This window comes from Limulus polyphemus, unplaced genomic scaffold (genome assembly GCF_000517525.1).
Source record: "Limulus polyphemus unplaced genomic scaffold, Limulus_polyphemus-2.1.2 Scaffold14, whole genome shotgun sequence".
In the NCBI taxonomy this organism is placed as follows: domain Eukaryota; kingdom Metazoa; phylum Arthropoda; class Merostomata; order Xiphosura; family Limulidae; genus Limulus; species Limulus polyphemus.
The window spans coordinates 1482321-1498673 of NW_013665624.1; the positions used below are offsets into that span (position 1 = coordinate 1482321).

At 30.4% G+C, this 16353-nt stretch overlaps 1 protein-coding gene across 1 annotated transcript in view; it reads right to left on the reverse strand.

Moving 5' to 3' along the window:
* Window positions 1-11100, reverse strand: part of LOC106457069 (organic cation transporter 1-like) — a 45142-nt gene extending 34042 nt beyond the window's left edge. The window contains exons 1-2 of the mRNA XM_022383230.1: window positions 10426-11100; window positions 3478-3581 (exon numbers count right to left, since the gene is read on the reverse strand). Of these exons, the coding sequence (XP_022238938.1) occupies window positions 3478-3581; window positions 10426-10833 (512 nt within the window). The 5' untranslated portion in view covers window positions 10834-11100. The remainder of the gene's footprint in view (window positions 1-3477; window positions 3582-10425) is intronic.
* Between the last annotated feature and the right edge of the window lie 5253 nt (window positions 11101-16353).

Here is a 16353-nt window from a genome sequence, read left to right on the forward strand (position 1 = left end):
GTATCAAGAAAGAACAAACTAGTTTTAATTAAGAAAGGACTTATATCGCTGAAGTTCCTCGGAAAGAATTTATACCGGAAATTAATAAACGAGCAGATACGTAACAACGGTAACATGAGTATACGTGCGCTGTCTCATTGCAACTTTTGTAATGTTAGATAGACACGGCTGAACGGTCAAAATGATATAAATAATAAATATATGTATATATTATAATATTATGAGATTTAAGCTATTTAGACTAAACATTTGTGCTTTTGTGTTATAATTTGTAATCATGTACAGGGAAATGATGATACAGAAACAGAACTAAGCAAGTATAAGCTATATGAAATGATCACAGTGGTGATATATAACCCTAGCCGAAGGCGACAATTGCTGCAAATTCACGACATTTTGAATTTTGATCACAAGGATGTTAACTAACTACAAGTCACCTGCCTAGTTTTGTTTTAATGTACTTAAATATACATAAATTAAGGTATATATTCTTTTATAAGCTATATAATGTTAAGAAATTGCAGTTTCCAGTTCCAAATAAACTTTATCTCTGATGTTACAATTGTTAGACCCCTCTTTCACTACTGCCCCCAGTGCTATATTTCATATTGAAGTAGAAGACAAAAGTAGTTTTCCTTATCTTAAATGTTTATTGTAACGAATTTGGTATTATATATATATCTATTTTAATATCAACGTTTGTCTAGATTAAGTTTATATTTTAAAACATGCATAGCTTGTAGTGTTATATATGTATTGCGAAACTCTCGCTTATTCTCCAAAGTTGTAGAAGATTCTCCAGAATAAGAATCAACAATATATCTATATACGTAAACGTTTAAATATAGCTCAGTATTGTTATGTAATCAGAATTTTCTAGAAAACTCTCCCATGCCTATAAATACAACCAACGTGACGCGCCAAAGTGTGTGTCTATTAGTAGTTCACTATAATCAGTGTGCTATAAACTTCGAACTTTATAACGCTTATCAGTAGGAAAACTTCAAATATTTGACCAGAAGCATTTACAAAGTTCGAACATTGCGGCTCATTTAACTTCAGTGGATTCTCATCGGACACTAATATTTTTACGAAAACATTATCTAACTTCAACCTTGGAAAGCCTAGCATGTGTGGCCAAGGACAAAGGTAGCTAGCTTCCCGGCGAATCGTATCTACATCAACTCGTAATTAACTCGCTCATCGTAAAACCCTTGATAAGATATCATTAAATACAGAATTAGATCGTACACCTTCGGGAGAACATATATTTTATATAGTTGATAGATTAAAGGATTTTTAAAATCAGTTTGGTTTACTCTATATCAAAAAAAAGAAGGAATATACTTGGATTGGCTAAAGAGAAAACATTATGTTAAAAGCCAGATTGGATAAGCTATATGTTAATTCTATTATGTTAACAAGACTTTTCGGATTGTCACATGTAAATAAGTTCATTTCTTATCATGCAGCAGTAGTTGTACGATATACAGAAATTTTGAATGGGAATAAGAAGGGTTGCGCTTACTGGCGTTTTAATAATAAATTATTGGAAAAATACCAAATATTTAAGTGAAATTGACCAAATTATAACAGATTTTTAAACACAACCAAAAATAAAAAAATTAAAACGTTAGAGTGTGGAGAGATCATTTGAAAGGAGTAATTAAAGTAATTAAAATATTTAGTAATTTTAATTCAGTAATTAAAACTGAATTATTTCAAGGAAAAATTTATTTAAAAAAAGAAATGGGAGATATAGTTATCTCAGTTATACAACACTGACAATATGTACTCTATGTTCGAGGAAGCTTTGAAAGAACTGTGAAATGTATAAACGAATCCAAAGAATCAGAGAAATTAATCTTTTTTTTTTGTTAGATTAGAACAAACATCTAGTACACAAAAAGCTGTATTAACAGCTTTAAAGGCTAAACAATGGTAAGGTAACTTGGAATTCAAATGAGATAAATTCTATAATTATTGATTTTTATAATAGATTATATTCAGGAGAATCGGTAAATTAAATTAACGATTCTTTCTTTAAAGACGTACCGAGGTTACCAAAAAGTGTAAAAGAGTCTCTAGATGTTCCATTAACGTTTACAGAAATTACTGCCGCTTGCCAATCATTAGCAAAAGATACGTTTTCTGGAATTGATAGCATAACGGTTGAGTAGTAGTTAGTAAAACTTTCGTCTAACATTGGTAGTTTTCTACTAGAGTTTCTAACGAATCTTTAGAGACAGGCGAATATTCTAAAGTATGGGAAAATGCAATAATATAGGTTATAACTAAAAAAGGGAGATTTGACAGAATTAGACAAATTGGTGATCAGTATCACTTCTATGTACTGATTATAAGGTACTTTCGAAAGCCATAACAAACAGAATGAAATCTGTTATGAGGCAATTGATTCATGAGAGTCAGACTTACCCTGTTCCAGAATGGTGCATTTATGATAGTATATAGGTTATGCGTGATATAATCAAGTTCGCAAATCAAAATAACGAACGGATATTATATACCAGATGTACCATTAACATCCATCTTTTTAACCCCCAACAGATCTTTGGAGCAAAATTCAACGTTTATTGAGAGGATTTTAACGTGTTTGTTGCAATATATTCCTGCCCGTGAGAAGCATTATAAGTACTTTTATATGAGAGGTGTAATAAAATCCCCAATACATTGTTTAGTTTAGATTTCAGTACTCTCTATATTAACATCCTCTTAGAATAAGGAGTAATGTTTGTGACACATCTGGACAGCCTCAGACCACTGATCTTCAGGATTCATTAAAATGAATTTTACTCAATACCTAATTCTGATGAAGTAATGACCATTGCAAAAAATATTTTGATTACAGAAACGATTTTAACAAAGTGTTGATAAAGAAGCAATGTTAAAAACTATTTTAGTTTAAAATGCTATGGTGTTTGGTGTCCACCAGAAAGTCAAAAGGTTGAGATGTCTACACAAAGTTATATGTGCCGGTAATGATAAAATATCTTGAAATGATTGACATATATTATCTAGAAAATTGAAACATTATTCAAAAAGACACTTTAAAATGATAACATTGTTATGTATGGCATAATAATATAAAACATATTACAAAATCATTTAAACATTTAGCAATTTGATGTTTGATTACTTTCTTGACACTACCAAGATTTTTATTTCATATGCCAACTAATAATACTGAATAATTTCATAACTCTGGTTGTGTCAGACTACTTTCATATTCAAAATTTCTTGAAAAAAAGAAGGGAAGTATCAAGGCATGAATAATGTACCACTGTATATTTTATTAAACTAAATTGTAGCACTGAATGTGTAGTTCCTACTTTGTGGAAATTAAATTGCTACAAAAAACTATATCATAGTTTTTGCTTAGTAAAATGTATTTTAAATAATAGCAGACGCATAATTTTTATGGATTTTGATGACAAAATCACAAAATGGAATCCTTACCAGTCAGCCACCAATCCATAAATGAGAGAGCCAAGTACCGTTGATGAGAAAAATGCCACTTGTGCAACCAGAAGTTTCCAGTCATCGTCACACACCCAGCTTTGCTGTGAAACAAAAGTAATTAACCGTGTAAATTATGTTATGAAAAGTCATATACTGCAATAACAGCAAACAAATCTGATACTTAGAGTAATATCTGAACTATAATTTGAACAGTTTTCTTGTATTTTTGTTATATAATATGAAAAATGTTTGTTATTTTAACTGATAATTAAATAACGTAATTCAAAGGTTCGAATATATAGCTTCTCAAACCTTTTTTTTTTTTTTTGTTAGAATACCAGGGCATATCTATTCTTCAGCAAAATATTCTGGCTCCTGGATCAAAAGAGACAGTAGTACTTTTGTAGAAGATTACTTTCCATGCTTATAGAAGGTGTTCAATTACAGAGGGTTGAGTACATTATAGTAAAACCACAGTCGATATAAAATCGTGATATGTGGTGGTGGAAAGTCATATATCAGAACTACATTTTGACATTGTTTGCCGTTTCGTAGTTAGTGTGATACAATCACAAAAAGTGATTGCTTTTGGAAATCGTATAGAACAGCCCTTCTCGACCAAAAATATTTATACATTCAGATAATAAAGAAGTGTTCAGATCAGGTGTTCTTTTTGCTTCTATCTGAGGATCATTAACATTGAATGCAAACACTTGAAAGGTCAACACATATAATCATAAAATGGTGTGGACACTTCAACTCTATTGGGTAATTAGTCTGATTCATCACAGTTGATGGTATGTCGATATTTTGTTAAGAGAGGGGACTCATAGAATTCAATATAGCAGAAGAGAAAATTTTATGAAACAAAAGTTGAAGAAGTCACTTATAATACTTTGTATATGTCATTATTTATGATTATACATTCATACTAAAATATAAATCTCATACATTTTTCAAACTCTACATAATCATATATTTTCTACATAATTAAAAAAATAATAGATTATGAATTTGGTGTTCATGATACTTTAGCTTAACATTTTGTATGTCAACGAATTTAAAAGTCAGTAGACATAGTTTACTGGTCTTTCACTTTACTTAGTGATACAAAACACTAAATGTCTGTTCACGATATTCAATTTATCAATATTTCGCAGGATATGTTCAACATGTACATTTCAGTTAGCTAATAATCATGAACTGATTATCCACGTTTCTACAGATATGTTTAACCATCTAATACAAGTCATCAATGTATCTAAGTAAAATCACAAACTCTAAATAAGACTGTTGTCATATATATTGAAACATTTATTCACAAAACTAAGTAAAACCTCAAACTTAATAAGTATCACACACTCTCAAGTATATATTTACAAAACTTCAAGAATTAGATACATTAATATACTATTTATGTAAACATGTTAGTTTATAAAATACTGGATTAGCTTCCATACAACGTTTATACATTATGTTCATATTACTACTTGTTCATTTCATTTCAGTATGTAAGATATTTAATACAGTTAATAAACCAAAAACCTTGTGTAAAATACTTGTATTTCGATGAGTTCGTTGTAGTTTACAACAAAACATGTTATGCTTATTACTCACTAAGATTAAAATGTGCCTGGCATACAGAAATAAGTCAAAAGTCCAGACAGGGTCAGTCTATAAATATTCGGAAAATATCACTTATAATGATCTTATATAGATGATTCGCTAACAAAAAGTAACTCAATTGTACTCTGTTCACAGCAAAGATCAAATACCAGATAATTATGTGTCTAGCATAGTCATTTTTGATAAATTACACACTATGCATGTCACTTTCAAACAAACGAGTTTGAAGATCTAATACAAGACTTCATTTATGTTTTTTACATAAAACTAATGTTTTATCATAGCCCAATACCCTATCATTAATATATGTAAGTGAAGTCACAGACTTAATAAGTATCACTCAGTAGAACTTCTACCTCTTCAACGCAGCATTTATCATATTCAGCTCTCGAAAAATACGAAAATGTGTCAGTATGTTCGTATTTATCAATGAATACGGATCATTTTCTGCAGGACAATGAGAAATAATACTCTACATATGTCTACTAAGTTTCATTAAAATCCGATCATTTCTGACTGAGTTATAGAACAGAAATAGTGTGAAAAATTGGTCTCCATGTTAACAGATAGGGATTTTTTTTAGATTTTCGTGACCTTGGCATTCAACCTTGACCCTCCAAAAACTAATCACTTTTAAGATGGGTCATAGTCCAAATGTATACCAACTTTTGTCATTCAGCAGTTTTCGAGAAACGTTGCTGACAAACACACACACACAAACAAACAAACACGCACACAGGGGTGAAAAACATAACCTCCGTCCACCTTCGATGGTGGAGGTAACAAAACTTCAAGAATTAAATACGCTAATGTACTACTTGAAAATATTACAAGCATCTTAGTTTATAAAATAATGACCTACAGCCCAATGTAATAAAACCTGTGATACATACTTATTTTAGCATGTTATTAGTCAAACAGAATAAATCACCCTAAACGAAACATAAAAGACATTCTCCAAAGTGATTCGACCTAATACAATCATAGAAAATTTCTTTATTTAGGAATTTACAAAATATATCATGCACTTGAAATCCATAGTTGCTGGACATTAAAATATTTTGACCCTCACATTATCTCTCCCCTATTGCTTAAAACTGACACGTTTGACCATAGCCTAAATGCTATCATCAATATATTTAAGTAAAACCACAGACTTGTCAAGTGTCACACATACTGAAACATTTAATATCAAAAGTTTAAGATAGAAAAAATCGACTTTATCCAATATTTATGCAAAATAATGTGCGTACAGTCTATTTTTGACGATTTTTAGAACAAAATAAGTAAAATAATTGTGATAACAATAAAAAATGAAAAAATATGGTCTACAAGAAAAGGCGATTCTTTCACATTTTATAAATCCATCACGTTTACTGTTTATCATTACAGAATATTCTTTATACCCAAAATAAGTTGTATGTTTACTATACATTAACTTTAACAATGAAGAATGGATTTTGTATGTCATTGAACTTAACAGTTAATAAAAAACGAATATGTCTATTCTTACACTTTACATAACAATATAGAAAGCTAATAAATATACATTAATAACATTCTCTTTCTCAAAATCTGACGATACACTAGGAAGTTATTTTTTGTTTTAAGATACTACTTTCTGTTTTCGATTTAGAAATTACGTTTTATGTGGTTTAAAATTAATATCGTTTACAAATATAACTGTATATATGTAATTGTTTAGACACAAAGAAATAACAGTATCATCCATCTTACAGATTGGGTTGTTTTTTTCAAATTTATCTGAGGGACACAGTTCACAAATATCTCGATAACCTATGGTTTTTAGAAATAACACAAACTGAAACATCTGTGAATTACAAAATACTTGAATACCAAGATTAAATTAACTTTTATACAAGTCTAGTACATTTCAGATAGCGTACAATTCTTGAATACTTCCTACTCAGTTAGACTCTCCTACTGACCTCTGTTCATTAGTCGTATGTCTGTCAATAACCTCAACTTGAAAATCAACCTGTTATATTATCATACAGTATTTGGACATAACGAAAACAAGTACTAATATATTTCGTCTGATATATAACAACGCAGAAAACTGATTGAAACAGTAAATATTAGATTCTTATCACATAATATTGAGAATTTTTAAGCATTATAATATTTATGGAAATTAGATTTTCGTTGTAATAATCTTGGATAAAGTTGTCTTTTTTAACTTAATCCTTTGTTAATAAGTGTTTCAGTATGTGTGATACTTGACAAGTCTGTAATTTCATTTACATATATTGATGGCATATCAGGCTATTGTGGAACATGCCATGTTTTAATGATAAGGAAGGGGTAATGTTACTGTCAAAATATCTAAAATCCAACACACGAAGGACAGTCAAATTAATTATGGATTTTAAGTTTTGTAGAATTTCTAAATTAAGAAGCTTTCTATGATCGTATTAGCTAGAATCACATTTGGGGATTCCCTTATGTTTAATTTATGGTGATTTACTCTATTTGATTAATAACATGCTAAAACAAGAATACACCACATGTATTATTACATTGGGATGTAGGTTAGAATTTTATAGACTAAGGTTTCTTAAATAGTGTATTAATGTATCTAATTCCTAACATTTTGTTAATAAATATTTGATTATGTGTGATACTTATTAATTCTGTGATTTTACTCACATATATTAACAACAGCATATTGGGCTATGATGAAACATTAGATTTATATAAGAAATATAAATGGAGACTTGTATTAAATGATCAAACACATTTGTTTGAAAGTGGTACTCTTTGGGTGTAATGTATCATAAGAGACTAAGTTAGACACATAATTATCTGACATTTGATCTTTAGTCTGAACAGATTAAAATTAAGTTACTTTTTGTTAGTGAAGTGTCAATGTAAAATGTACATAAGATGTTTTCCGAATATATTCTGACACTGACCCTGTCTGAACGTTTGATGGATTACTGTATGTTGGCCATATTTTAATTTTACTGAGTAGTGAGCGTAACATGTTGAAATATGAAGAACTCATCAAAATACAAGAATTGTACAATAAATTTGTCGTTTATAAACTCTATTAATAATCTTACATATTGAACTAAAATGAACAAATAATAATATGGATATAATGTACAATATTTATATAACAGCTAATCCAGAATTATATAAGATAAGATGTTTACGTGAATGGTATATTAGTGTATTAAATTCTAAATTTACTGACTTTTAAGTTCAGTAACATACAATAGCTGATCATCACTAATTAAATTAAAGTATTGTGACCATTAAATTTATAATCTAGTATCTTTGAATTTATGTAGAGAATATATGATTATGTAGAGCTTGAACAATATTTTTTCAGTTCTATTAGCCGTCTATCTTAGTAAAAGATCAATGAACCATCAACTTTGGTGAGTCAGACTAAATATCCAATAGAGTTGAAGTGTCCACACTATTTAGTGATTGTATATGTTGACCTTTCTAGCATTTGCATTCAGTGATAATGATCCTCAGAGAGAAGCTGAAATAATATATGTAAGTAGTAGTTCATTTAATTTCCAAATGGAAATATTTGTAGAAAGGTGAAAATAATAGTTTTCTATAATAGTAATAAACATAACTATTTACATACATCCTTTAAAATTTAACTTTACCAAAGCTTATACAGATTAACTTATAAAGCTAAACTTGAAATTATTGTAGTCGATGTAATGATATATACAAATTCAATTAAGGCCACAAACTATTTATTACTTTCACAATAGTGTTCTATTTTTAATTAGTAGAAGTGCGCAAGGTTTGAATAGACATAAAAAGCGTAGGATTTATGGTTGTCGTATATTTTATGTAAAATTTGTCTTTACAGTCCAAATTTTCAGCTTCCTATAGCATTCATGTTTTAATAAATTTTATATATTTCTTAACATTCCTGTAGTTAGGAGACCATGGTATCACAACGACCTAGATATGCTAATAAAAGCTCATATATAACTTCAGACTACGGTAGTCAGGAGGCAATAGTATCTCAGCGACGTTTAGTATATGTACAAACACCAAGGAATTTGCAAATACTAAAACTCATTCAATACACAAATTCTAATATTTTTACCCATACCAGCATGAACTGCATATCAAAATTGAAAGTACTGCAAATAATCTTTATACGATGTCAGTTCACAGTTTATATCCTCACAACCAATAGAAGCAAATAATCTTTATACAATGTCAGTTCGCAGTTTATATCCTCACACCCAATAGAAGCTAATAATCTTTATACGATGTCAGTTCACAATTTATATCCTCACACCCAATAGAAGCTAATAATCTTTATACGATGTCAGTTCACATTTTATATCCTCACACCCAATAGAAGCTAATAATCTTTATACGATGTCAGTTCACAGTTTATATCCTCACACCCAATAGAAGCTAATAATCTTTATACGATGTCAGTTCACATTTTATATCCTCACACCTAATAGAAGCAAATAATCTTTATACGATGTCAGTTCACAGTTTATATCCTCACACCCAATAGAAGCAAATAATCTTTATACGATGTCAGTTCACAGTTTATATCCTCACACCCAATAGAAGTTTGCTTCTATTGGGTGTGAGGATATAAACTGTGAACTGACATCGTATAAAGATTATTTGTAATCTTTATACGATGTCAGTTCACAGTTTATATCCTCACACCTCATAGAAGAGGAACCAAATACTTCGTTTTTAATGTTTCTTTAAGAACACCAAATACGTTGATTTTATAACTGCATCTAAAGCTCGAAAGCGTGTTATGTACGTGTTATAGTAAATTAAGATTAAAACCACGGCTTATTCTTACTAGGTACAGTTATATCTCAGACACATATCCGTCTTATTTGATATGGTTATGTTTCAAAGACTGCTAAGCTTTACTAGATATGTTCCAATATGGATTTATACCAGGCACGTCTTTGTTTTGCGAGATATATCTATATAATCTCTTATGTAATTATATTTTAGAAACAGCTTAACATTATCGCATCTCTATATCTTTTGTAGCATCATTGTAGGTGCCGTCTTAAATGTTTGTTAACACTTTTACACCAACACCAAAACTCACATTCTTACGTACACATTGTTTCACTGTAACTTTATTAGTTGATCTAATCTGATATCTAAGGTAGACACTGAAAAATATTATACGCTATATATATATTTAAATATATATTAATTAACTATACCCACTTTTTATGTTATTGTATATAAATTCACCGCCTCAATTTCTTATACTATGTTACATTGCTTAATGTAAACAGCTGTACTTAAATCAAGTCCTACCTCAGAAGATACCGTTTTGTGATAGGCCTGAGTATCAAACTCGTGCCCGTTTTTGCAAGCACATTTTGGCCAATTGGTTTTTGCTACCAATATAATATTGCTGTTGTTTCTGAAGGGCGCTCTTAACACAATACTTGTAAAGTTCACATCGTACATCTCACATGAACTAAATTTTATAATTCCATCCTTGTCAACTCGTGGAATGGCTAGCTCAAGTCTGGCTTCAAGAGGAACAGTATCCAACTCCGGAACCTTACACCAATGATCTGGGGTAATAGTTATCAAAATCTGACTGTAATATATGGCAGCAAGAGTAGGGGACAGTACCCCAGCAAGCAGAATGCAAAGACGCTTCTGAAAAGGGCCAAAATCCCCCACTTTGGATAACACCTTTGTTTCAAAGGTCATGCTATCATCAGAGTATAGTTGTAATTACTATAAAATCACATTTGGTATCAACGGTATTATTAAGTTTAAAACAAAACTGAAATTATATCAAGGTGGAGAAAGAACTCTGGCTAAAAGAAAACCTCCAGCATTCATTTTAACGCTAGATGACTTCGGCCTTCTTGTTCTAACACTCATATCCAAAAAAGGATTATTTTGAAGTTTTGGTTATAGTTTGAATTTAATGATTTAATGTTATCTAACTTCGAACTCATTCTGTTAGCATAGTTAGAAGCGTCTGTGGTGAAATACAAAAAACAAAAACAATATTCACACATCACTCGGAATCACTGAAATATTTCCTATCGAACGTTCGCAAAGAATTGTGAACATCGAGTTTCCTAAACTCCGAGAAATTAATAAAACGATTGTTAAGTTGATAAGACTTAAATAGTATTAAACAACATTCAGACTACCAATAACACCCTATTAGCCTGATAAGTCTGACTGAATGAGACTGCTAGGTTAGTTCAGTAACTTACGCAAGAATCATTTATTTAAACAGATCACACTTCACAAGGTAACAGCATGACTATTCAGAAAAGCTAGCAATGTATTACACAATATAATATAGTGCTTGTGTACTAATATATATTTACTGATTATTTGTTTTCTAGTGAAAGTGTGGTCAAATGTAATATCTTAATATATAATGTAGGATTGGAAAAATGTTCTCAGTTATCTTCTTCTCGCCTTCAATTTTGCAATTTGATCTTTTTTTATATAATAGCAACACGAATCTATATACCAACGTATATAACATTTATTGTATAGCACATAAAATAACTTTTCATACGTCTGTTTTACGGGTGATTCTACTGGTTATACTATTTCACAATTAAAGGTTTTGTTGAATAAATTAATTATCTAATCTCTCTTTTATCAGTGATAATCAACTGGGAAATAAATGAACCTCATCTCTTAGGAGATTAATTTAATTACAATTTATTTAGAAACAATAATAAAAACATAATTACCAAGATTATGAAACATATTTTTGATAGTAATGCACGTAAGTATCGTACTTTTGACAATAATTCTTCTATAAATCTAAACGAATTAGAAAACAATCGTAATAGTTCAAAGCTAATTTGTATAAAGCTACTTTAGCCAAGCGTTTTCGACGGATGATAACAGAAGTTTAAAGACAAATAGAACTTAATCCAATATTATGAAATATTTGGTTGTGTATTATCCTCGAATCATGGTTTCAAGTTTTTACATCACTATACTACGACAAATATGATCCATACTGGTGCGTTTTAAATTTTACGTATAGGTACATTCATATTCTGTGAAATTAAGTTCATTCCCTCAGGAAAGTACTTGTGAAAATAAAATGAAAAATTATGTATGAAGCATTTATGTCTTAACATAATGAATAACAGTAAGGCTAAATATTGATTTTTTTTTCAATATTAATTCTGAACTAATCAATTATGAGAGATTCCTAATTACCGAGAGCTCGTTAGTCATCATTATTAATTTACTGATCTATTATTTCAAGTGTATACATTTTTATTCTGGAAGATTTGAGAATCAGCAGAAACTATATCTTTAATACTGACAAATTTCAAACTAATTTGTAAACACACTTATGCACACTCACACTAAGTGAAACAAAAGAACTAAAAGTTGATATTCCAGAAAGTATATTTTAGTTTCACTCTTTGCTAAGCTGGGTTCATGCAGGAACGACAAGCACGGTTATTTCACGGTTTGTGCTGCTACATAATAAGGAAGAAATAAGAGGTGATAACTTTAGATTGCACTACATTGGATCATAGTATAGATTATTAATTAATACATGTATTTCGCAAGATAAGTGTAAGATATAGATAAGATTTTTGGAGCGGTTTAATTTGCTAATAACGCGTACCAGTATGCTTCCTAAATCAAAGCATATGTCATGATGACTTTGATACTTTGCCAATTTTGTAAAGTCATGCTTATCGAGTTCTGGTGGCACCACCACCAGAAGACATCCACACATTTTTAAAATCCGTATATTTTTTTTATCAATTATGTGTTGTTAATGTTCTACTTCTAATGATAGTGTAGTTAGATATCATTAAAGATACATGTAACTTGTTTTTCAGCACAAAAGTTTTTCTTTTCATTTGAAACAAGGTTAATGGAAGTCAATTATAACATTTTGTAGAAAGATTTATTGCGAAAGAATTTAATTTCAACTTTCTCTTCATTAGAAATATAATATCTTGTTTCTAAAAATTTAAACTGCACAGAAACCGCTCAAAATTTACTTTTATCAGACAAATATATTGAATAAACAGCTGAAGATCATTCATTATTACAACAGGTAAACTACAAAAACAGAAAGATGCGGAATTATTATCACACCCGCTAACCTGAAAAAAATAAGAAAACCAAGCTATTATCATAACAGAAAAAAGCAGCTAACGACGAACCATCATTATAGCAGACAAATACAGTCTTGGCCAAAATGTTTGCATATTTTGTAACAAATAAGATCCTTATTATTAGATGAAATACAAATACATTTAGCACCTAGAAACCGGATTTCGATATCGGTGATGGGCAGAGCACAGATAGCACAAACAAACATTTAACACTGTCAAACTGGGAAATGCATGTTATATTAAACATCTACATATGTAATTTATATAATGAGACAAATTCTATGGACATCATGAACGATTTATTAGAAGAGTAAACAATTTTATCAGACACCTGTAGAAAGATGTGTAATTCACCATTTCACCTATCATAGCAAAACCTTACCAAAATCTGTATAATGAAAATATATAACATCCAATTATTATAAATAGTGCCTGTAACCTTATATCAGTTCATATTAAACACTCAGCACTTGGTTGGTCCTCTAATAACTTCCACAAGGCGACGTGGCATGGTGTCGATGAGGTTATTGATATAATCCGCTATGATTTCATTCCAACTTGTCACTAAAAGGCGTTGAAACACATCTACAATAGCTGTTTTGGGGCTCCATTCTACACAACAGTTTTCATTGGGATTACAAACTGGAGACTTTACTGGCCATGACATCCTTCTGATCAAAATAATCCCATACAATACACGCAATGTGGGCTGTGGCATTGTCATCCTGGAACACAAAGCTATTGCCAAATCTTGCCCTAGCATGTGGCAAAAATATTGTCTTCCATGCGATGCCTGTAGGAGGCGTCATTGGCGTTTCCCTGGAAGATATGAAGAACAGTTTTTTCACCATGACGAATAGCTGCCCAAACATGTACTGCACCACCTCCTGTATGTTCCCTGTGAGAAAGACAGTCACCTCTCATCTGTTCTCCAGGTAAACGACGAACATGAATCCTGCTAACAACTTTAACAAGCCAGAAACTGGATTCATCTGAAAAGATGATATGAAAATATTGTTGTTGTTGTTTTTCTAAAATTGATGAGTTCAGATGTAAAATAACTTTACAGTTTCTTACCGAAGGCAAGAATAAACAGAATAATTTTCATTCCAAACTATAAACCAAATATTTCTGAACTCGAGTAATTTGGAAGATTATTATTGTGATGCTGTTAACAAACTTTTAACAAAAATTACTGACTTTGAAGCAAGACGATGTGGATGGGCCTTAGCAAGCATAATGTGTTTAGAATTTCTGATCAATAAATATAATCCATTAAAAGATTCATCATATATCGAATTACCTAAAAAGATACAAGATAAAATATCTGTGTTAAATATTAAAAATAAAGATAAAGAATGTCTCATGTATTGTATATCAGCATATTTTAATACAGTAGATAGAAAAATCACAATCCAGAGTGAGTTAATAAATATAATAAAGCAGAACAACTGAAAGATATTAAAGAAGAACTTTAAAGGATCTGTTTTTATAAATGATATTCCAAAATTTGAAAGGACGATTAATACATCGGTAAATGTCTACAGTTATGATGAAGACTGTATTTATTATTTTTGAGTATAATTAAAAAATGCACAAGACTGACATGTTACTCTTTTATATATGAAAGATAAAACTAATATGTAAGTAAGTTTGAGGAGTTGCAACGCTAAAATCCGAGGTTCGATTCTCCACGGTTGACACAGCAGATAGCACAATGTGGCTTTGCTCCAAAGCAAACAAACAAATAAATCTAATGCACATTATTGTCGTATCAAAGATATTTTTCGAGTAACTTAAAGTCAATTGATAAATAATAGAATAAAAATATATATCTATGTGATTGATGTTTGCAGTATTTTTATTCAGAACTCAGATTGAAGAAACACGAAGAAGACTGTGAGACAAAAGAAGCTGTGAAGACTGAAATCCCCTTAAAGTATTCAGTTATAAAATTTAAGAATATAAGGTAACCATAACCAAATTCAATTGTAAGACATATGGAGATACACCAATAAGTGTTGAAAAGAAAGTTCACGAGCATCATCATTTAACTGGAAAATATAGTGGACCTGCACACGAAAGTTTTAATCTATTGTATAGAAATTATTCATTCATACCATTGTTTATTCATGATATTATTGCATATGGGAGTCTTCTGTTTATCAATGAATTAGACTGAGATAATAAAGAAATTGATGTAAAACGTCTGTACTTATGTTATATGGCTTCCTTTTCTAAATGTAATTAAATCCAATTACCACTAAAAAAAAACATGTTACAATATATTGAACAAATGCGATACATTGGACAATGAGTACAACCATGCTTAAAACGTTTGGAAAGAGTTTAAGCTACAAAAAATAGGAGAATATCCTGATCATTAGGTTATAACTGATGTTCCGATTTTTGTTGATATCTTTCGAGAACTTTGAAAAAATATGAATTAAATTATGCTTGGTACTACACAACACTTGGTCTATCATGGGATGCAATGTTAAAAAATACTAATATTGAATTAGAATTATTGACTAACTGTAATATGATTTTAATCCTTGAGAAATGTTGAGGTGGAGATATATCTCAGTGTTGTTATCTGACGATATAAAAGCTACTGTGTGTTACGTCACTTCACGTTCTATTTATCTTGATTTCTCGAAATAGGAGGAGTCATAAAAGCCAAAATACATTTATCCAGATAGAATAGATCGATTAATATCTGTCCATTACGATTTTAGTGACGGGGGTTCAACATGGCCGTGAAACCTTATAAGTGTAGTGAGTGTTGGTTTAATAAGGCTTAAGTGTATTTTAGTGACAGATTTTCTTGTAGGCAGATTTTGTTAAACAAGACCGATGTCTGTAGGTTTACTTTCTTCTTAGAATTCTTCTCAAGAAGTCGATAAGCCGTCTTAACGTTGTTAGAACAACTTTTACCCGAGAATGCCTCACCAAGAGTTTTGGCTCAACAGATTGCAGTTAACTGTGAAAAGTGGCAGGAAGAAAATGGTATCCAGAAGTTGCCCTGGCCGAGCCAATCTCCTGACATGAACCCCATCGAAAACCTTTGGGCCATACTCGGCAAGTCAAGAAACAACAA